The 22,596-nt window shown below is 39.4% G+C and overlaps 1 protein-coding gene across 9 annotated transcripts in view; it reads right to left on the reverse strand.

The window, feature by feature from the left end:
• Nucleotides 1-7,777: 7,777 nt before the first annotated feature.
• The window catches only part of PHTF2 (putative homeodomain transcription factor 2), a 119,823-nt gene continuing 105,004 nt past the window's right edge, over nt 7,778-22,596 (reverse strand). For all 9 annotated transcript variants that reach the window (XM_070617005.1, XM_070617009.1, XM_070617010.1 and 6 more), the window contains 7 exons: nt 21,901-22,173; nt 21,538-21,669; nt 19,036-19,122; nt 13,939-14,094; nt 12,969-13,064; nt 10,855-10,980; nt 7,778-10,189 (listed from right to left, as the gene is read on the reverse strand). In XM_070617005.1, coding sequence (XP_070473106.1) covers nt 10,169-10,189; nt 10,855-10,980; nt 12,969-13,064; nt 13,939-14,094; nt 19,036-19,122; nt 21,538-21,669; nt 21,901-22,173 — 891 coding nt within the window. In that variant the 3' untranslated portion in view covers nt 7,778-10,168. The remainder of the gene's footprint in view (nt 10,190-10,854; nt 10,981-12,968; nt 13,065-13,938; nt 14,095-19,035; nt 19,123-21,537; nt 21,670-21,900; nt 22,174-22,596) is intronic.

Raw genomic sequence — 22,596 nt, forward strand, 5'->3', positions numbered from 1 at the left:
CATATGACATCTTATGTAATACGAGTGGTTTAGCTTGGACATTTTTAACTGTCCTAGGCCATTACTTATTTGAAGGAGGTGGGGAACCGGTCTTTCTGCACAACCAGTAACCTGTCAGTTCCCGGGCCAGGTGTTTTACGTATGTTATCTCAGTAATCCTCCTAACAGCCCTGAAGATAGGCATCGCTGTCAGTAATACACAGCTGAGAAGACCAACGCTCACAGCGTTGGAGTGATTTGCCCCAGATTGTAAAACAAGTCTGACTCCAGAGCATATGTTATTGCCAACAGGCCACGCTGCCGAGCTGAGTAGGGAGATGTCAAATGGATTCTGACTTTCCTATTGCCAAGGCTTATTAGTTTACGTATGACCTCACGACAAATATGGACAGATAACTGATCAATATCTTTATCCTCTCCAGAATATTTTCCTATGATTAAGTATTTTGGTTAGTCAAGAGGTACGGAGACTATTACAGAACGTACCTTCAAAGGGAATAAAGGAGAGTGTGGGTTCTATCATTGACTAACGAGTTCTACAACCTTGGGCGAGCCTCTTTTGTTGCCTGTTTTTTTTTTATCTGGTAAAATGAAGACTTTGAACTAAGTGGTGTCAAAGGTCCTATTTGACTCTATCCATCCATCCATCCACTCATTCATTCATTCAGTAAATAGAGTGAGATTTCTCCATGTATCAGGCATCGACTTATGTGCTGGGAATACAGTGGTGAATGCAATTAAAGTCTCATGGAATTTACATTCTATAAAATTCCTGATCTTAAGACAGTAATTCTCAAGGTGGCGAGCAGTGACGAGTGGGACAAATTTTACAAATTGCTTGGGGCACGCTTTTTTTGAAAGTATACCCATACAACCTCCTAGACAGCAGGCTGCTCCCCAGGGAGTAAGCACTGTGGCAAGCCAGAGCTGACAAGCATTTATGGCATCCTGCATATAGGCTTGGCAGAAAAAAGGTTGAGAACTAGTGTTCTGGGTGAAGTGGCAAATTCAAGAGGTGCCAGTCATTATTGCTCTATTTTGAAATCTGAAGGGAGATTCATTCCAAAGGCCAATTCTAAGCTTAAAGTAACTTCAAAGTGTACTTAAATTAATAGTCACCGAGTAATTTAAGACATATGAACACTTGTACCAATCAGACGATAGAAATATTAGAATGCTTACCCATCTTATTGTTAACCATAATCTCGTGCTGAATTCATGTGGGAAAATCATTTGATTAAAACCACTGCTATCCCTCTGACAATGAGTCTTAATACCCCAGGCTAAAGCCAGTTATCTGTATTTAAATACAGACAAAGAAGCAAACAAATATTAATGATGTCATAGTATTTTGGTGATGAAAGACTTGTGTACATAGTATTATTCTTTAACGTTCTGAGAATCATAACAAATCTGAAATGTTAGGAAGGTTTTTTTTCAGTTTTTCTTTATTGTGGTCATAATAGTTTATAACATTGTGAAATTTCAGCTGTACGTTAGTATTTGTCAGACACCATATAAGTGCGCCCCTTCACCCCTTGTGTTCACCCTCCACACTCCTTCCCCCCGGTAACCACTAAATTGTTCTCTTTGCCCATAAGTTTGTTTATCTTCCACATGAGTGAAACCATACAGTGTTCGTCTTTTTCTGTCTGGCTTATCTCACTTAACATAATACCCTCAAGGTCCATCCATGTTGTTGCAAATGGGACGATTTTGTCTTTATGGCTGAGTAGTATTCCACTGAATGTCTATATGCCACATCTTCTTTATCCAATCATCAGGCGATGGGCACTTGGGTTGCTTCTGCATCTTGGCCATTGTGAATAATGCTGAAATGAACACGGGGTGCCTAAGTCTCTTTGAATTGTTGGTTTCAAGTTCTTTGAGTAAATATCCAGTAATGAGATAGCTGGGTCATATGGTATTTCTATTTTTAATTTTTTGAGAAATCTCCATACTGTTTTCCACAGTGGCTGCACTAGTTTGCATTCCCACCAGCAGTGTATGAGGGTTCCCTTCTCTCCACAACCTCTCCGACATTTGTTATTTTTTTGTCTTGGTGATTATAGCCATTCTAATGGGCATAAGGTGATATCTTTGAGTAGTTTTGATTTGCATTTCCCTCATGATCAGTAATGTTGATCATTTTTTCATATGCATATTGGCCATCTGTATATCTTCTTTGGAAAAATGTCTGTTCATATCCTCTGCCCACTTTTTAATTGGGTTGTTTTTTTTTGTAGTTCATTTGTGTGTGTTCTTCATATATTATGGAGATTAACCCCTTATCAGATACATGATTTGTAAATATTTTCTCTGATTTGGTGGGTTGTTTTTTCATTTTGATCTTGGTTTCTTTTGCCTTCCAGAAGCTCTTCAGTCTAATGGAGTCCCACTTGTTTATTTTTTGTTTCCCTTGTCTGAGTAGACATGGCATTCAAAAAGATCCTTTTATGTCTGATGTCAAAGAACGTACTGCCTATCTTTTCTTCCAGAAGGTTTATGGTTTCAGGTCTTATCTTTAAGTCTTTGGTCCATTTTGAGTCTATTTTTGTGTATGGAGAAAGATAATGATCTACTTTCATTCTTTTTCATGTGGCTGTCTAGGTTTCCCAGTAACATTTATTGAAGACGCTTTCTTTTCTCCATTATATGTCCTTGGCTCCTTTGTTGAAGATTAGCTGTCCGTAGATGTGTGGTTTTATTTCTGGGCTTTCAATTCTGTTCCTTTGATCTGTGTGCCTGTTTTTGTACCAATACCATGCTGCTTTGATTACTATAGATTTGTAATATATTTTGAAGTCAGAGATTGCAATGCCACCAGCTTTGTTCTTGTTCTCAGAATTGCTTTGGCTATTCAGGGTCTGTTGTGGCCCCATATGAATTTTAAGAATCTTTATTTTATTTCAGTGAAGAATGTCATTGGGATTCTGATTGGGAATGCATTGAATCTGTAGATTGCTTTTAGTAGTAGGGACATTTTAACTACGTTTGTTCTTCCAATCCATGTGCATGGAATATCTTTCCATATCTTTATGTCACTATTGATTTCTTTCAGTAATGTCTTACAGTTTTCCTTGTATAAGTCCTTCATCTCCTTGGTTAAATTTATTCCTAGATATTTTATTGTTTGTTATCTCCCCAAACACCCTGTACATAGCTGTATATCTTAGTTGCAGGTCCTTCTAGTTGTGGGATGTGGGATGCCGCCTCAATGTGGCCTGAAGAGTGGTGCCATGTCTGCGCCCAGGATCCGAACCCTGGGCTGCAGTGGAGTGAGTGAACTTAACTACTCAGTCATGGAGCCGGCCCCGGGATTGTATTCTTGAGTTCTTGTTCTGTTAGTTCGTTATGAGAGTATAGAAATGCCACTGAATTTTGTAAGTTGACTTTGTACCCTGAAACTTTGCTGTAGCTGTTGATTATTTGTAATTGTTTTCCAATGTGTTCTTTAGGGTTTTCTATATATAAAATCATGTTGTCTGCAAACAGTGAGAGTTTCACTTCTTCAGAACCTATTTGTATTTCTTTTATTTCTTTTTCTTGCCTAATTGCTCAGGCCAAAACTTCTAGTACTATGTTGAATAAGAGTGGTGAGAGCAGGCATCCTTGTCTTGTTCCTGTTCTCAGAGGGATGGCGTTCAGTTTTTCCCATTGAGCATGATGTTGGCTGTGGGTTTGTCATCTGTGGCCTTTATCACGTTGAGGTACTTTGTTTCTATACCCATTTTATTGAGAGTTTTTAGCATGAATGGATGTTGGATATTGTCAAATGCTTTCTCTGCATCTATGGAGATTATCAGGTGGTTTTTCCCCCTCATTTTGTTAATGTGGTGTATCATATTGATTGATTTGTGGATGTTGAACCATCCCTGGTATGAACACCCCTGGTATGAATCCCACTTGATCATGGTGTATGATTTTTTTTCCTAAAGATTTGCACCTGAGGTAACAACTGTTGCCAATCTTTTTTTTTTCCTGCTTTTTCTCCCCCAACCCCTCCAGTACCTAGTTGTATATTTTAGTTATGGGTCCTTCTAGTTGTGGCATGGGGACGCCACCTTAGCATGGCCTGATGAGTAGTGCCATGTCCGCGCCCAGGATCAAAGCCAGCAAAACCCTGGGCTACCAAAGCAGAGCACACGAACTTAACCACTCAGCTACGGGGCGAGCCCCTGATCTTTTTAATATGTTACTGTATTCGGTTTGCCAATATTTTGTTGAGGAATTTTGCATCCATGTTCATCATTGACACTGCTCTGTAATTTTCCTTCTTTGTGTTGTCCTTGTCTGGCTTTGGGATCAGGGTGATGTTGCCTTATAGAATTTCCGTCTTCCTCAATTTTTTGGAATAGTTTGAGAAGAATGGGTAATAAATCTTCTTTGAAGGTTTATTAGAATTCTCCTGAGATGACATTTGGGCCTGGACTTTTATTTGGGGGGAGGTTTTTGATAACTGTTTCTCTCTCTTTTCTTGTGATTCTTCTACTCAGACTCTCTATTTCTTTTTGATTCAGTTTTGGAAGGTTGTAAGAGTCTAAGAATTTATCCATTTCTTCTAAATTGTCCAGTTTGTTGGCATATAGTTTTTCATAATATTCTCTTATAATCTTTTGTATTTCTGTGGTATCTGTTATAGTTTCTCCTCTTTCATTTCTAATTTTATTTATTTGAGTCTTCTCTTTTTTCCTGAGTCTGGCTAAGGGTTTGTCAATTTCATTTATCTTCTCAAAGAACCAACTTCTTGTTTCATTGATCCTTTCTACACTATTTCAATTCCATTTATTTCTGCTCTAATTTTTATTATTTCCCTCCTTCTGCTGAATTTTGGCTTTGTTTGCTCTTCTTTTTCTAATTCTTTTGGGTGGTAGTTTAAGATTATTTATTTGAGCTTTTTCTTGTTTGTCAACTGGGCCTATCTTGCTATGAATTTCCCTCTTAGGCCCACTTTTGCTGTATCCCATATGAGTCGGTGTGGTGTGTCTTCATTCTCATTCGTCTCCAAATACTTTTTTATTTCTCCCTTTATTTCTTTGATGACCCATTGGTTGTTCAGTCTCCACATTTTTGTTCTGTTCCCAGCTTTTTTCCTGTAGTTGACTTCTAGTTTCACAAAATTATGGTCAGAAGAGATAGTAGATATGATTTCAATCTTCTTAAATTTATTGAGGTTTGCCTTGTTTCCCAATATATGGTCTATCCTTGAGAATGTGCCATGTGTGCTTGAGAAGAACATATATTCTGCTGTTTTTGGATGGAGTGCTCTCTATATATCTATTAAGTTCATGTAGTCTAGTTTTTCATTTAATTCCACTATCTCCTTGTTGAATTTTTGTCTGGATGATCTGTCCATTGAAGTAAGAGGGGTGTTGAGGTCTCCCACTATTATTGTGTTTTTGCTAATATCTCCTTTTAGGTTTGTTAATAGCTGCTTTATGTACTTTGGTGCTCCTGTGTTGAGTGCCTAGATATTATTAATAAGTGTTAATAAGTGTTGTGTCTTCTTGCTGGAGAGTCCCTTTTATCATTGTATACTGACCCTTTATGTCTCTCTTTACCTGTTTTATCTTGAAGTTTAGTTTGTCTGCTATAAGTATGGCAACACCTGCTTTCTTTTGTTTGCCATTAGCTTGGAGTATCACCGTCCATACCTTCACTCTGAGCCTATGTTTGTCTTTAGAGCTGAGATGTGTTTCCTGGAGGCAGCATATTGTTGGGTCTGGTTCTTTAATCCATCCAGCCACTCTGTGTCTTTTGATTGGAGAATTCAATCCATTTAGATTTAGAGTGATTATTGATATATGAGGGCTTAATACTGCCATCTTATCTCATGTTTTCTGGTTCTTCTGCATTTCCTTTGTTTCTTGTCCTGTGTATTTCAGACTATCAATTCAGTTAGGTAGTTTTCTATGTTGGTTTTCTTCATTTTCTCCTTGTTTATCATCTATGTCTCTGTTCTAATTATTTGTTTAGTGGTTACCGTTAGGTTTGTATAAAAAATCTTGTAGATGAGATAGCCCACTTTCCTCTTACCCTTCTAAGTTATTTTTGTCATATCTTATTCCATCTTGTATTGTGAGTTTGTGGCGAAGATGATGAGATTATTTTTATTTTGGTGTTTTCCTTTTCTTTATCCTTCACGTAAAAGTTAAATGTTTACCAACCTGACCTGAGAGAGAGTTGCCATTTTCTGATTACTGCCTCACTATTCATCTCCTTGCTCAGGGCTTTGTAGCCCCTTTCTTAATTTTTTTTTCTTCTCAGGTATGCAGGTCTTCTTGAGGATTTCGTGCGTGTGTGTATGGGGTGGGGGGCGTCTCATGGTGATGAACTCCCTTAGCTGCCATTTATCTGGGAAAGTTTTCATTTCTCCATCATATCTGAAGGGTATTTTCACTGGATAGAATATTCTTGGCTGAAAGTTTTTCTCTTTCAGGATTTTGAATACATCATTCCACTCTCTCCTAGCCTGTAAGGTTTCTGCTGAGAAATCCACTGAAAGCCTGATAGGGGTTCCTTTGTAAGTTTTCTTCTGCCTTGCTGCCCTTAATGTTTTTTCTTTGTCATTGACTTTTCCCAGTTTTTCTACTATATGCCTTGCTGTAGGTCTTTTTAAACGTTGACCTAGTTGGGAGTTCTGGTAGCTTCTTTCCTGTGGATTTCCACCTCCTTCCCCAGGTTTGGGAAGTGCTCTGCTAATATTTGTTTGAACAAGCTTTCTGCTCCATTCTCCTTCTCTTCCCCTCTGGAATACCTATAATCCTTATGTTGCATTTCCTAATTGAGTTGGATATTTCTCTGAGAGCATCTTCATTTCTTTTTAGTCTTAGTTCTCTCTTCTCCTCCCACTGAAGCATTTCTATAGTACTGGCCTCTAAATTGCTAATTCAGGCCTCCACACTGCCAGCTCTGTTGTTTACAGAATCTAGATTTTTAAAAACCTCATCCACTGTGCTTTTCATCTCCAACAATTGATTGGTTCTTCTTTATGGTTTCCATCTCCTTTGTGAAGAAACTCCTGAAATCGTTAATTTGTCTGTTTTCTTGTAACTTGTTTTTTTTTTTTTACAACAGCTATTTTGAATTCTTTGTCATTTAGGTTATGGATTTCTGTGTCTTCAAGGTTGGTTTCTGGGTCCTTGTCATTTTCCTTCTGGTCTGGAGATTTAATATACTTTCTCATACTGCTTAATGGTGTGGATTTTTGGCTCCGCATGGTGTTATCTGGTTGCTGCTGCCACGTGCCTACACTGGGTGGGGCTCAGGAGCTGTGAATTCCGGCCCAGCATGATCAGGGCCTCCCAAGCTCCGGCCAATGACTGCTTTTCTCAGGGTGAGATGCTCTGGCTGATGGCAGATCTGGAGCCTTGGGCAGGGGGAAGGCTGCTCTTCTCTCCCTGTGTTTCTCCCATCTCTGCTCCTCTCCCACCTCTGCTCCTCTCCCTGTGTGGAGCTCTGGGCTATCGCAGGACTGGAGCGAGAGGTGGGGGAAGGGGCACTTTCTTACAGCTGCGTGCCTCCCCCAACTGCTGCCTCTCTCCATGTGGACTTCCGGGTGCTCATGGGGCTCCACCAGCTGCCACCTCTCTCTCTGCGCCATGCCCTGGGCGATTGTGGGGCTGGAGCACTGGGTGGGGACGTGTTGGGAAGTTTTAAAAAAATTTATTTCCATTCCCCTCAAATCTAACAGTTACAACTAAAGTTTATGCTATAGTAAACAAAAAATTACCATGGAAATGTATACGACTTGAAAATTCTTAAAAAACACCTCCAGTTTAACACTGTCAGTCATAGAATGTTTTATTTTAAAATTGCTGTTCAAACTTTCAAATACAACACATGTGGCAAAGAAACCACAGTTAACACACCACATCTGCCACAATTCTACCTCTGTACTGCTGTTTCTATATTACGTCATATGTTACAATTCTTTCCACTTCTTACATTCATGGTACTCTTAAAGGCAGCAACGTCAATTTTTCTCCTTTGAAGACAATTCCATTTATGTTCTGAAACCGTTTAAAATGACCAGTTTTTCCTATTAGTATTCTGCTGCCCACATTAGTGACATAATTCAACATATTATTAATAAGGTGTTGAGAGGTACACTGTACTCAATAAATCAACTCCCAACTCTAAGTTAAAATGAACTTCAATCCAAAACAAGCATTTTCCTAAATCAGTATACTCAGCTACTTTTCTCAAAAATATTTCCATTCTGAATAAGTATTTTTGTGTGTGTGAGATACAATAATTTCTCTTTTATTCCTAACAGAACTCATGCTGTACTTTTTTCTCAAAATATATTTGATATATTCTGTGCAAAATGTTAAGTTCTGTATAGGTATGTACCTTATTTTGAAAAAGTTTATAAAATATAATTCTTAAAAACAACCTCAACATTAGACAATAGAGGAAGAAGAAACATCAGACAAAGCCTAATTTTTCACATGAGAAAATAAGTATGTTCTTAAAGCTCCAGTAATACATTCCTTGAAAAAACTCAGAATGCACTTTGGTCATTATGAAACATATTAGAACACAGGCAAACAAAACAAAATGCTTTTGCCGTTTTCTACAGAAAGAAAATACACTACACGATGAGTCTGAATGAGGATGGTCAAGAGGAATGGTGAGAGCAAAGCGGCACCAGGATGGGGCTCTGTTCTCTACACATTCCTGACCCGAAGATTATGACTCGGGGATTACAACTGCACCAGTCAAATAAATCATTTACGATTCATTATTTTAAATTCCCTAAAACACGGTAAAAAATGTGAGGATATTCAACATGGTATATCTTGCACCAAGAAAATTCTAGATTGTTTCAAATAAATTCTTTGTTTTAGAAACTAGACACCTGGTTAAAAAAAAAAAACTCCAAAAACATTTCATGTTTCATGTAATTCCTAAAATATTCTTGATTGTACAAATATAACAACTTAAAATCAAGGCCCAATGTAAGACACCATCATATTCGCCCTATTTACCTAATATGCCAACACGATAAGTTCTCATTTGGAGACTTGGCAAATTATTTCGGGGGAAGGGGGTTAACTTTCCAGATTAAAAGCATCTAAAATAGCCCTTCTATAATGGGGGGGGGGGGTGTGGATGGTACCAGGTTAAGCTTAGAGGACAAAATTTGCAAGCTGAAGCTGTCTTTCCTGAAAATTGGGATACTGTTTTATAACTAGCAATCAGAGGAGTCCTTTATCGGTTTGTAACCTTATTCTTAAGGTGTTCATCTGTGTGGTATGAACAGCATACACCAGAGTGTACCATGGGGAGAAGATTATTCCACTTGAGTAAACGTAACGTACTCTAGTAATGTCAATAGGCACTTCCCTTGTGAGAGGAGTGGAAACCTCACTCAGAAGGATACCGTATCATGCCCTAGCACACTAGAACATCGCCCATAGAAAGATACGCATTAAAAGTAACAGTTTTAAAAAGTGCACATTTTGAGCATGCACAGCTGGAGCTGTGCAAACAGCCCAGTGTTTCAAATAAATACAATTATTACTAGTTAATTTTTATCAAAATATCTTACAGTATGGGAACCATTTACAATTATTGCTCTACTAAGAGTTTCTCCATCCAAGAGCACTTGTTGACCTGTATGGGACACTCTCTACATTAATACTGAAGGGTGCCTCAACTGCAGCTTAATCAGTGTCGATCCTGGCATTGTTCCGAGACAACTCCAGAGAAACCCTGACTGAATCTTGATTCACCGAAGAAAACGCTCTGTGTGTTCAGCTGAGTCCAACGCAATATTCCAAAGTTAAAGGAGTTTTCCTCAAGTAAGGCAAGTTCACGGCATTGATGGAGAAACAGTGTTTAGCAATGGCTTCTATTGTCACGATTGGTTACTTTGTCGATGATTTATGAGCAATTACCAGGATCTCAAGTATCTTGATATCAGTTTTATCACCCTTTCAACAACTAAGTACATCAATGCTACGAATAAAATATAAAGACTAAAATAAATGTAAAAAACAGTGAACAAGTAAAATAAATATAAGGATTGCACAAGACAGTCTGATGTAAACACTTCCGCTTCCCGGCTGAGCTCCTGGAGCAGAGTGAGTGACGGCTCTCAGGCAGCGTGGCTGGTACTCTTGTTCCGGAAAAGATGCCACATCTTCTTTTCTCTGAGTTGTCATGATTTAATCTTCCACAGCTAGTGAAAAAGTAAGAGACGCAGTGACCATTAGGGCCAGTTTTTTATATCGCCACTTGCTAAATTTTGTCACATACTATTTTCATCTGAATTTCATTCATAAACGATTGTAGATTCTACCATTTCAAATTCCTTTATCCACTTATTTTTCAAGAATTCATCTTAAACAAATAAAAACGTGAAAATCAGATTTCTCTTACTTTCTTTTACTGGGAAGTGACAATATACATATACTACTTGTTTAATATGAATATTCTAGTATGTATTCACTAACAGCTGTGCATATGTTAGAGGATGTATGCCTTGCTATATAGATAATTAATATAACTTTTGGCAAAAAAAAGAAATAGGGATCTTCTTTTTCTCTCATCTAAATTAGCTTCAGATTATATGAGTAAAAATAGATGCCTCCATTTATCCCACACAAGAGAGTCCTATTTGTAATGAATCCTGTTCCAGGTTAGGAGTTCCATCAGAACTATAAACCAGGAATATTTATCACTCTTTGAAATTACATGTGAAGTTATTTTCACTACTTTTATACAATATAATCAAAATGACTCTGTTCCTGTGCATGTGAGGTCTGAAAAGAATGCTAGGGTAAAATGAAAGTCACAAAAATGCGATGGGACACCAAGGAATAAAAGCCACCTGCCAGTCCTTACCTTTAAATTGAAGCCAAGCAGGTCACTGATGACGCCGGACACGGCCGACAGGATGACGACCTGCGTGATGTTGTAGAGCAGGGGGTTCATCGTGAGCCCGTACAGTCTGAAGGGGCTGTCCAGCTCCTGGCAGGAGAGGGGACACGAGCTCAGACTCACCAGCAACGGTCAGCGACACTAACTCAGGGCAGTACATAATGAGCGGTTTTAAAAACACCTTCAAAAACGGTTACAAATTAGGCGTAGTTTTAGAAAGGATAAACTTGGTTAAACTTGAAATAAGTAATTATAGTTTTAATTTTTTTAGGAGAGAGTGACTTCCTTTAAAAGAACTCTGTAAGCTAAATTTGTAACTCCAACTTCTGTCCCAAATGAAAGACTAGTCAAGTGCTGGTCTAGTAGCTACAAGGAGGTTCGAGTAGACTGTTCAGTGTAAGAGAAGACACTAAAAGAGAACAGTATCTTTTTGCAGAAGAATTCGAAATGTAATTAGCCAAATTTTCTGCCAATATTAATACATATGTAAAAATTCCCCTTTGAGACAGTTTTCAAATACACGGATTAATTAATTGATTGATTCAAACATTTAAAGTTGTTATTATATGCCAGGCCTTGTGCTAGGCTCTGGGAAGTTACGATTCAGGCTGAAGGACCTTACAGTCTGATAGACATGCAAATAAAGAACCCACTATAAAAGGCAGCAGGCCACAGAGGAAGGTGCTCCTGAAACTCAGAGGGTGGGGAGAGCAGGTATTCCCTAAGACACACGAGAACATGGCACCTGTGAACCGCTACGGATCGCTCAGCATTGTTAGGACCCAAGCGCAAGGGAAGAAATGCTAGGAACTCACAAAACCAGCTGCTTAGGTAAGGGTCATTCCTCAGGCAGACTGCACTGGCAGACTGGCAGTGAGGGACGGAGTCAGGGGAGGGGCATGTGAGAAGGACCAGCGGGCCAGCCATGAGGAAGAGGGAGTGGAGAGCAGTGAGACTGGAAGCAGCGACGTATCAGAAGCTCAAGCGAGAGACAAGGAGGGTCTGACTCAGGGCGTACTGATAGGGAAGAGGGATGAACGGGAAGATAGCTGAGCGGTTGCATCAACGGGTTCGAGAATTTCCTGGCTGTGAAGAGTGAGAGAGAAGGAGCAATCTATCTTAAGTCCCAGGTTTCTGACAGGAGACTATGTGTGATGAGCAAGGATCACACTGTTGTGCTTTGTACTCTAGTTATTTCTGTATTTCTCTCTACTCTGCGACTGAAGCTGCTCGTCAGTCTCAGGGTTACTGCCTCGTCCTGTCCAGCACGGTGCCCACACTCTGAGGACACTCACCACACATGCATCGAGCAAATCCACCACCTCTTCCCAACCCTTTCACCGCCTGATACACAGTGAGGCGCAGTCTGTACCCATTTAATACTTTCTAGTTGACTGAAGAATTAACCACAACACTGAGACACAACTGACTTCATGCCATTCTCTGAAGACTTAGAAATGACTCTAAGAATTATACTCAATTTGCTATAGAAACTGAGATTTAAAAAAACATTTTCCTTTTAAGAAAGAAAAGCATTACTAAAACCGCAAAATAGTGGTAAAAATATTTTATTAAATTACCTCCAAAGGGTTATTATTATGAGATCCGATGAACTGAAATTATATTCTTTTCAACTGTTACCAAAAATGATTTAAGAATGTAAACGTTTGTTGGTGAGGTACATTTATTCCAATGATTACATATTGCCACTTTTTAAGTTACCTCAGGCCAAGCAGAAGACTGCTCTGAGAAATACAAAATGAAAAGATTTCCAAAGTAACATCAAATCTTTTTTGAAATCAATTTTAAGTTCTAGGAGGCAAAAATTTCCAATGATGCATCTAACCTCTGCAGTACTCTAAGATACTAAAATCTCAAAACTGAAATGATTTGGATTACTTTTATTAGCGTTGCAATGAGAAGTAAAGTGTAAACTGCGTGAACGTGCTCAAATATAATTTGGAAACAGTTCAGATAATTTAGAAAACCAAATACAAGATGGGCTCCACGAACAGAAGACTAAGATGCAGCGTGAGGACAGTGCGTTCTCCACCCGTCCGTTTCAATTCTGTTTTTACCTTTAGCAGTTTAGTAGCCAGTTTTAAAACATTATTCACTAGTGTCAGTTCCTCTTTCTTGTTGGGTTTCTTCTCCATTTTCAAGTAGAGGTTTATCTTTCATAAGAAAAAAATGGTAAATAATTAAAAATACTTAAAATTATAACAAACACTCATTTTTAAAAGGAATTGAAAGATAGTCTCTAAAATATTAATGGTTGTTCTCTGGTTATTGAGATTATAGGTGATATTAATATTCTTCTTTGTACTTTACTGTATATTCCAAATTTCCTGCCATAAGCTTCTAGAATTCAATAATAAAGAAAGTAATAACTGCTATTTAAGCTTTCCAGATGTAACTAAAAGCCGAAACAAGAAAGGAAACCGGAGGGCGTCACTGACAAGGTGAAGCGCTTCCGTCCCGGAGCCACACCGGCCGACAAGGCACCGTAGCAGAGAGGGGACCAGTTCGCTTGCCAGCCCCTCTCCCTTTCCCTGAGACTGAGCTCGTTTGACAGGGCTACTGATCTTCCAAAATCAAAATACTCAACAAGTTCACTGGCAATAAGTTTCTTCCAATAATTCCTAGGAAATGGCAAGGAAAATATTAAACAAATTCATACAAAATAACGTTAACCATCAAAATGACTACGCTTTATCCTTTCTAGTGAATACAAATTCATGCTTATTCAAATAGGGCTCAGCTACACTGCAAAGCAAGCACATCCCACTAATGGCCTAAAATCCAGCATTTCTATAAATGGAGCTTCCTTCTTCTCAAGTGAAGGTGGGACATAAAAACAGAAGATGAGAGTTCAAACCTGCATCAAGGCAGAAACACTGAAGGGAGGCTGCGTCCCACCAAATTATAAAACAAATGGTCTTAATCTAATAATATAGGGCCCTGAGGAACTTGAAGTAAACAAAAACGTTTAGTTTAATGTGTAGATTACAGACACTAATTTATAACATAATAAACATGCATGCTCACCTGTTCAGTGAGTAATATTGAGGTATTGCTATATTTTTTACTGGTTTCTGACCCGAGGGTAACAAATCTTAGGAGAAAAAGTGTTAACGAGATGCACCAGATGACCAGCTCCCAATTGTAGTGACAGTCAAGGAAGATCTCATGCACGTGAAGCAGCTAAAAGTGTACGAAAAGGGAACAAGAAGCAACGGGATTCGAACAACCTCTTTTTAAAAGAAAATAACACTCTACCTCATTCATTTGATCACGAATGTAGTATTACATTTAAAAAACATTCCACGTTACTATGAAACATGTCAAGCACATAAAAAGTACAGAGTTCAGTGTAACCAAAATCCATGGGGCCTCGACCCACTCTTGTCAGATCTTATTATCTGTAAGATTTCTTTCAGATTTTTGAAAAACAAAGGGTTACAGATTCAGATTAAACCCCTTTACGCTTTTCTTGACCACCATTCCCTTCTTCCCCACCCCCCTCCATAAGGGTAATGAATTTTCTGTTTATCTCCTCCATGCAGTTTTTATAATTTAGCTACATATGCATCCTTATACTGTTACTTATATATATTTCACAATTACATAAATGTTATCACACTGCCCGTATCATTCTTCAGTTTGCTTTTTATTCCACTGAACTTTGTTTTCCACCCTCAACCGTGTTGGTGCACTAAGCTCTGACCATCCATTCCACCTCCTACGAGGAATTACAGTAACGGACCCGACCACAGTGTGCCGGCCGACTCTCCCAACTCACGTTGGTTTTGTTGCCAACTTTCCTACTACAGACGACGCTGCAATAAACACCCTTTGATGTGTCTCCTTGTGCACATCCGGGACTCTCTCCAGGAGTTAGTATCTAGGAGTGAAATCGCTGGGTCCTTGGATGTTCTCATATTCAACCTTATTAGATATGACAACTTTCCCTCTAAAAACAGCTGTACCGATTTACACTCTCAGCAGTGTAGCCAAGTTCCCTTTGAGCTCTTTTTGTCCACACTTGGTAGTACCCACCTTCCGAGTTCCTGCAATATGGTGGGTGTAAACTGCTCTCTCGTTGTTTCACTTGCACTTTTCCTGACTACTTAGGGGGATGAACGCGCTTCATACGCTTGGTGCTCACTCACTTTCCTCTCCTGTAAATTACCTTCTCATATCCTATATGCACTTTCTTCTACGAGGCTGTCTGTTTTTCATACTGATCGTAGAAATTGTTTATATAGTCTGAGTAACAATGCTATTTAAGCCATTTATTTTGCCAATATCTTTTCCAAGACTCTGTTTTGTCATTTTTGGTGTCTCTTGTGGTACTTAAAATTTTAAAGGAGGGCCGGAGAAGAATATATGAGAGACTGCATGTGTCAGGCAAAAGTCTAAAATATTTACTATCCAGCTCTTTACAGAGGAAGTTCCCTGATCTCTGGCTTACAGAAATAAAATTGATGTTTTCTTGCTGAGGAACATTCGCCCTGAGCTAACATCTGTTGCCAATCTTCCTCTTTGTGTATGTGAGCCACTGCCCCAGCACAGCCACTGACAGACGAGTGGTGTAGGTCTGTGCCCAGAGCCAAATCCAGGCCGCCAAAGCAGAACACGCCAAACTTAACCACTAGGCCACTGGGGCTGGCCCCAAAATTAATTTTTTATTGTTGATTTTGTATCTATTTTTGTTGATCATGATCTTCTAAAAGACCTATCATATTTTTAATAATTTGTCTGTAAAGTCACTGGGGTGTTCTATGTGGATAATCACATAGTCTATGGTTTTGTTTTTTCCTTTCCAATCTTTAACCCATTTCTTTCTTTTTCCCCATCTTCACGGGTTAGTACCCGCCATCAAAATGCTGACTAGAAGCAGCAGAGAGGGCAGCCGTCTGACTCCTGACTTTGAAGCACACCCCCTAAGGTAACGCATGTCACACGGACGACGTGGGCTCTGACTTTCGACACACACAGTGCAGCAGACGGAGCACGGTGCTTCCCAGGCACCAGATCTCGACTCTCCGCTGAAATTTATGCCTTGTTTTCCGCATCTGTTGAGATGATCAGAGGTTTTCTCTTCCTTTAATCAACTGGAGGAGCTCAAACTAGATTAACGGGTTCTGTAAAGCTGAAGATGTGTGTGTTCCAGGGATAAATGACCTCAGTCGTGGAATACTTACTGTCATGCACCTGCTGGCTGCTTGTTCCTAGTGTTCTGCGTCTACGTTAATGAGGGAAATTAGCTCACAGCTTCCCATTTTCATGTGTCTCTGTGGCATTGCTATCAAGGTTACGTCAGCCACATAAAATGAACTGGGGGATATTCCCTCTTTTTCTATTCTTTAGATCTTTCGTGTAGGACGAGGATTTCCTGTTTACTTGAATATTTGGCAAAATTCACCTGTAAATGCACATGGGTCCCGAGGATTTTTGTCAGTGGCAGATTTTTAAACTATGAATCAATACCACTTTATGGTTACAGGTCTCCTCAGGTTTCAGTTAATTTTGAGTCAGTTTTAATAAATTATGCCTTTCTAGAAAATTGTCCACCTAAAGCTTTCAACTTTAATGACATAAAGTAATTTATACTAGTATTCTTAAAAAAAAATTCTCAACTGTACCAGCCCTTTACAGTTTAATACTATGCTTTTCCTTTTTACACATTTGCTATTTGTATGTTGTAAAATTTCCGACCGTGTGAGTTTTTTGCTGCTGTCATTGATTTCTGCATTACAGCCAGAGCAAGAGGTCTGTACGCTACCAGCTGAGAGCCACTCTGCGGCCTGGTCCACGGCAAAGCTTTATAAACTGTCCTTGTGCCTGAAAAGAATACATTCTCCAATCTCAGAACAAACTTTTAACTATCTTGTTTAGATACGTGTACTTACTATATATTCTTTTGTCTGCGTCATCTACCAATTACTGAAAGAAATGTGTTGAAATCTCCCAACGTGGTATTTTGTCAATTTCTCACTACAGTGCTATTGATTTTGGCCATATATTTGAAGTTATATGATTACTTTGGAATTGTTCTATCTTCTTGAAAAATTATTCTTTCAACTTTTGTCAGGCTTCTCCTTATCCCCAGCAATTCTTCTTGGATTACTATTTCATCTGATATTAATGGAAATTCACCAGCTTTCTGTTGGCTAGTATTTGCCTACAACATCTGTTTCTATCCTTTTACGTTCAAAAGCTTTCAATGTTACCCATGTTTCATGTGTCTTTTGTTGATAGCAATAGATAGATCTTATGTTCGTGAGAGAGACAACTACTGCAGGATGCACTTCAGCAACATTGAAATCAAACCCTAAGAAAAGACTGAGATGCAATAAGAAACTGTGAGTAAAAGAAAATCTGTCTTTTCCTTTTGGCTGCTTTTAAGATTTTTCTCTGTTTTTGGTGTGCTACAGTTTCTCTACAATGTGTCTAAGTGTGGATTTATTTTTATTGCTGCTTCTTGTTCTTGCCGTGCTTCCTAAATCTGAAGACTAATGTCTTTCATCAGTTCAGACAAACTCCTAGCCTCATCTCTCCAAATCCTGCTCTCCCTCTTCCTGCCGTCTGGAATTCCTATGAGCTACGTGTTGGGTCCCCCATCTGTCTCAACCTCCTTCCCACACTTCCATCTCTCTTTCTGTCCTATGTTCCGGATAATTTCTTCCATCTCCCAGTTCACTATCTTTGGCAGTCTTCAATCTGCTATTTGTTGTTTGTTGTGTTCTTAATGTCAATGACTATATTTTTCATTTCTTTGAAGTGCTGTTTGTGTTTTTCCCAAATCTATCTGTTCTTTTTTCAGTGTTACCCATGTCTTTAATCATTCTAAACAAGTTGTCTTACAGTCTCTCTCTGATCACTCTCTCATCTGCAGTAGCTGGAGACCTGGTCCTGCAGTTTGTCGATCTGCCGACTCGTTCATGTTGAGATATCTCCTCAAGTGTTTTGAAACCTGAAGTGGCTTCATCTGTGAAAATCCTGGGAGGCCTCGGCTGAAGTCAAATTCCACCAGAACAGTCTTGGTTTTGCTTCTGCCAGGTACCGGGAGCCTAAGATCACTTTTTATATTAACCCTTGACAGAAGGGGTACAGGACAAGGTCTGTAACGTACATTTGAACCCTGACCCTGTGATGAGGGCAGACCCACAGTCACACACCCTAGCAGAGTCCAGGCAGAGTCAGACACGCTTCCCTACGTCTTCCTGTGCTGGTGGGCAGACCGTCTTTCTTATTCCTCCGTTTCACTGAGACTGAAGGCCTTGGAGGGCCCCGGCCTTACAGTATACGCACGCATAAGGAGGGCTGCAGGCCAAGGCCCTGGGTCTCGGCTCACGTGGGCACAAAATCTCAAATCTCCAGGATACTAAGTCTGACAACGTCCGTCACGTGCTTATCCTGGGGCTGCCACGACATTAACACACACACTTAATTGCTCTGTTTTTCAGTTTTATCTTCATTTTTGGCCTCCTACTGTCTTATAAACTCAGATATGTATGTGATATGTATATAAAAATGTTCATATATATATATTAAAAAGTTGTTTTTTCTTTTTTGAGAGCATTGTATGGTATTTTAAAGCAGAAGAATTTTCAGGTAATCTAGTATGTCATATTGCTTGAAATAGAAGTTTAAGTTTTATAGTATAGAATATATTCTGAGATGCTTTTCCGCTTCCTAATTTTGGTCAATGAGAATTCTTTTTTCGAACATGAGGCAGTCAAGTCACAGTTACAACTCAGATATAAAATAGAATATTAAATATGCAAAGTATATGAATATTAAATATGAAAGCAGAAATTCATTGAAAACAGTCCGAAACAATTTCATAACTCTAGTCACTCATAAGTTTGTTTTTGGAAATAAAGATAACCAGGTGAATTGTAGACAAAAACTAATTAATAGACATCTGAGAATATGCTAGCCACTGTTTGTGGCATAGAGATGAATAAGATAATTTATTCTTCTGAAAGAAAATAAACTGCAAAAAGTCAGTTTCAAAACTTGTGTAACTAGGCTTACTTATATTATTACTTTGATTGTTTATTATTAGAAAGCATTCTGAAGCCGCATGTTTATAGATACGATTATCTAATTTCCACACAGAACAAGTGAGCTCACCTGGGCACAACAGATAAACACAACCGAGATGGTCAACAAGAAAGCAGATGACACTATGACGTCGACCGATCGCTGAGGACCTCGACGCTGGGGAAAAAGAGAAAACACTGTTAAATATCTTAGCAGCTAAGTCCACGCTTTCAATTAACGTGTTGATCCATCACTGCAGGTTGGTCATAGCTTACAATGTTGAAAATACACCTAATTTGTCAGATGAATTTTAATTATAAAGTATTACTATTTCCTCAGGATTTGCAACACAGTGAAAACGGTAAATACATAGCATAGAATTCCTAGCATAACTTCCAAATACTTCATTTTGTCAAACACTAATCACTTATTCAACAAACGTTTCTTGAGCACCGGCTCAGAGTGAGGCGCTGTGCTAGGTGCTGGAAATACCGCAGAGGGAAGAGCAGAGTGGTCCCTGCCTTCACAGGAACTCGTACGGGGTCAGACCTCAAGCTCTTGATCACAGACATATGCGATAAGCTGTGATGAGCGCCATGAAGCAAAGGTACAGGATGCTCTGAGAAGACTGGTAGGGAGTTTGGTGTAAAAGTCACTTCCTTAGGGAAATCTTCCTGGGTCCACACTCCTAACTCCCAAATACAGGATTGTGTAGGCCCGGGAAGATCTCCCTAAGGAAGTGATTTTCACACCAAACTAAGGTGCAGGGGGAGGAAGGCACAGGGCAGTGCTGTTGGCAGAAGGAAGAGAACGTGCAAGGGCATAAAGCAGCAACAACCACAGTGCATTCAGAGACCTGAAGGGGTCCAGTGTGGCTGGAATGTAGGGAGCAAAGGGTTTCAAAGTGAGACAAGAGATGCAGGCTGCCTGCAGGAGCCAGGTCACGAAGGGCATCCTAAGTCCTGATAAGATTCTGTTCTTTACACCAAGAGCAAGGGAGAACCTCCAAAAAGGTTTTAAGAATTATGTGGTCAAACTACATTTCTAAAAGATCTCTGGCGGCAGACTGAAGAAAGTACTGGAAGGCTAGTTAAGAGGCAACTGCAGTAGCCCAATGCATAAGACGACTGATGGTTCAATTAGGGCGGTGGAAATGGAAACCAAGAGAAGTAAATGGATTCAGGATCCATTTTGGAAGCAGAAAGGTGGGAAGTAGTGATAAACTGGATGTTGCCAACGCAAGAGAGGGAAGTAAACACCAAGGATAATTCTCAGGTCTGGGGTTACGTGTTCCCTCACTGACGTGTAAGTTGCCCAGGGCAGGAACTTTTATTTCATCAACAGCGGATGGCACATGGTCAACATTAAATAAATGTTTACCGAATAAAATAATCAATGTGCCAAAGATTGCAATACCTACTCCGGGTTGAGGATGAGGGGAAATTTGGAGTGGCTTCTGACTAAGACACACAACAAAGATCAGATCCCTCCCTCCACACTACAGAACGTCACAGTGAGAAAAAATAATCTACGCCAACCTGCAGCATTTCTCAATGGACACGAAGTTAGCTGAATTTAACAAGTTAAATAAATAAATAGAATAATGAATTTTTTAAACAAAAGGGTAGACAAACACAGTCATCGTCACTTAACAACGGGATACCCTCTGAGAAACGCGTTGTTAGGTGATTTCGTCGTTGTGCAAACGTCACCGAGCGTCCTTGTACACAAACCTAGACGGATGTCCCACTACACACCCGGGCTGTGTGGCACTAACCTCTGGGACCACCGTCGCACATTCGGTCTGTCATTGACTGAAATGTCGGTACGTGGCGGGTGACTAGTGCTAGCGTTTTTTCACTTCTTTCATTGTTACTTCAAAATAAAAAGCAGGAAAGACCTAGGTATGCCAGAGGGTGTTTGGGCTTTGGTCAACTCGACTGAGATGGGATGAGTCAGGATGTAACGGAGTTGAGGGCTACTTAATGCCACGAAGACAGAACCCGCAGATGAAGGCTCTTCCTAAAACTAAGTCAGATACTTCCCACTTCCCTCCTGAGTTTTTCATCTTACTTCCACAATTAGGAAAGTTACTTAAAAAGATTAAAAGAAAAGAAAGGCATGAAAAGAATGGCTCAGAATTACAAGCTAATATTTTTAAATAGTAGCAGGCCACCGCAGTGAGGCGACTCACTGATCAGATTACTTTTTAAATTCTTTTTGAAGCAGTGGGCTCCCTCTGCTGGCTTGTGAGAACCATCCTAGATAGAAATAAAACCTTTACTTTAGCTTTTGAATGAGCACAAGTTGGTGAGATTTATGAACAAAGGTCAATTTAAGACACTCTGATCTTCACTCTCCTACCTAAGATGCACTTAAGCCTTTTAGACTTCAGGGGTCTAGTGTAAAGGACCAGCTGGACACCTACGTTGCATTTCTGCAAATGGATCCAAAAGAACACAGCACGGTCGCAGTGCACCAGCACGTGAGTGCAGATGTGACTGTGCATCTAGACACACGTGCATTGACAAAGAAGCTGCAGCACGGGAGGGAGCAAGCGCAGGGAGAATGCCATCATCAGCGCCATTCTACCTTAAGATAGGACCGGAGCGACAGCCACATCTTTATGTTCTGTACTTTCTTCAGCCGGAAATGAGGAACCTCCGATTTTCGAGCCCTCCTTGCTGACGTTAAATGTCCAAAGAGTTTCGCAAAAAGTAATCGCTAAAAAAGATTAAGACAAGGATTAATTTCTGAGTAGATTACCACAGACAATCAAAAATCCACAGAATTTAGATGGTTGTGGTTTTACCTGGTTAAGTATTACAAAAACGAAACAGGAAAATAATTAGCAGGTCAAAACGATTTAATGAGATACTAAAATACTTCAGGAATACTTGGAATATTATGAAAAAGATAAAATATTCTCTATTCAGAAGTCTATCTTGTACCCACCTGTTTATAAGTTCTTTCTGCTACACAGAGCAAGAAAAAGAAAATCCACACAAGAGACACACGAACCACAAAACTTATGATGACCATAGAAAGAACTACGACGTCTTCATTAGAACCGAATGCAATCATGTAAAGCTCGGAAGCCGAATGAGCCGTGAGTTGTTCCAAGTCTGTAGCTTGGGAGAGTCGGAAAACAAACGGAGTTAAACCCAGGATGAGCGAGATTGCATTTCCAAAAATCTGGTATCCTATTCCTGGTACGTGGCTGTTCACCTTCATGGAGAGAGGGGAAAAGAACAAACTTACACAAATCGTATCTACAGTACAATGAGTTCCTATTAAGCATTATTTTATTTATAGCGATATGAAATTATTCTGTTAAAATATAGTTTTAATACATGAATAATAAAATTTAAATTTCCAGTTTGAGAGCCTGTTACGTGTAAAATACAAGTTATTATTTCTTCAGTTTTTAAAGACAGTTCGTCATCAGATCTCTAAGTCACTAAGCAGATGCAAAAGGAAAGTTATTTCAGTCTTACTCAGATCTTTTCAAAAGCAAAATATTCACAAATACTGCAATATTAAATCCACCTAAATCCAGTTCATTAAAGGAAAAATCTAGAATTATACTTACTTGATAAACTTGTAATTTGTGTTTTTCTTTAAAGAGCTCAGTATACAAACGGATGTCCC

The sequence above is a fragment of the Equus przewalskii genome, chromosome 4 (assembly GCF_037783145.1).
Source record: "Equus przewalskii isolate Varuska chromosome 4, EquPr2, whole genome shotgun sequence".
Taxonomy (NCBI): domain Eukaryota; kingdom Metazoa; phylum Chordata; class Mammalia; order Perissodactyla; family Equidae; genus Equus; species Equus przewalskii.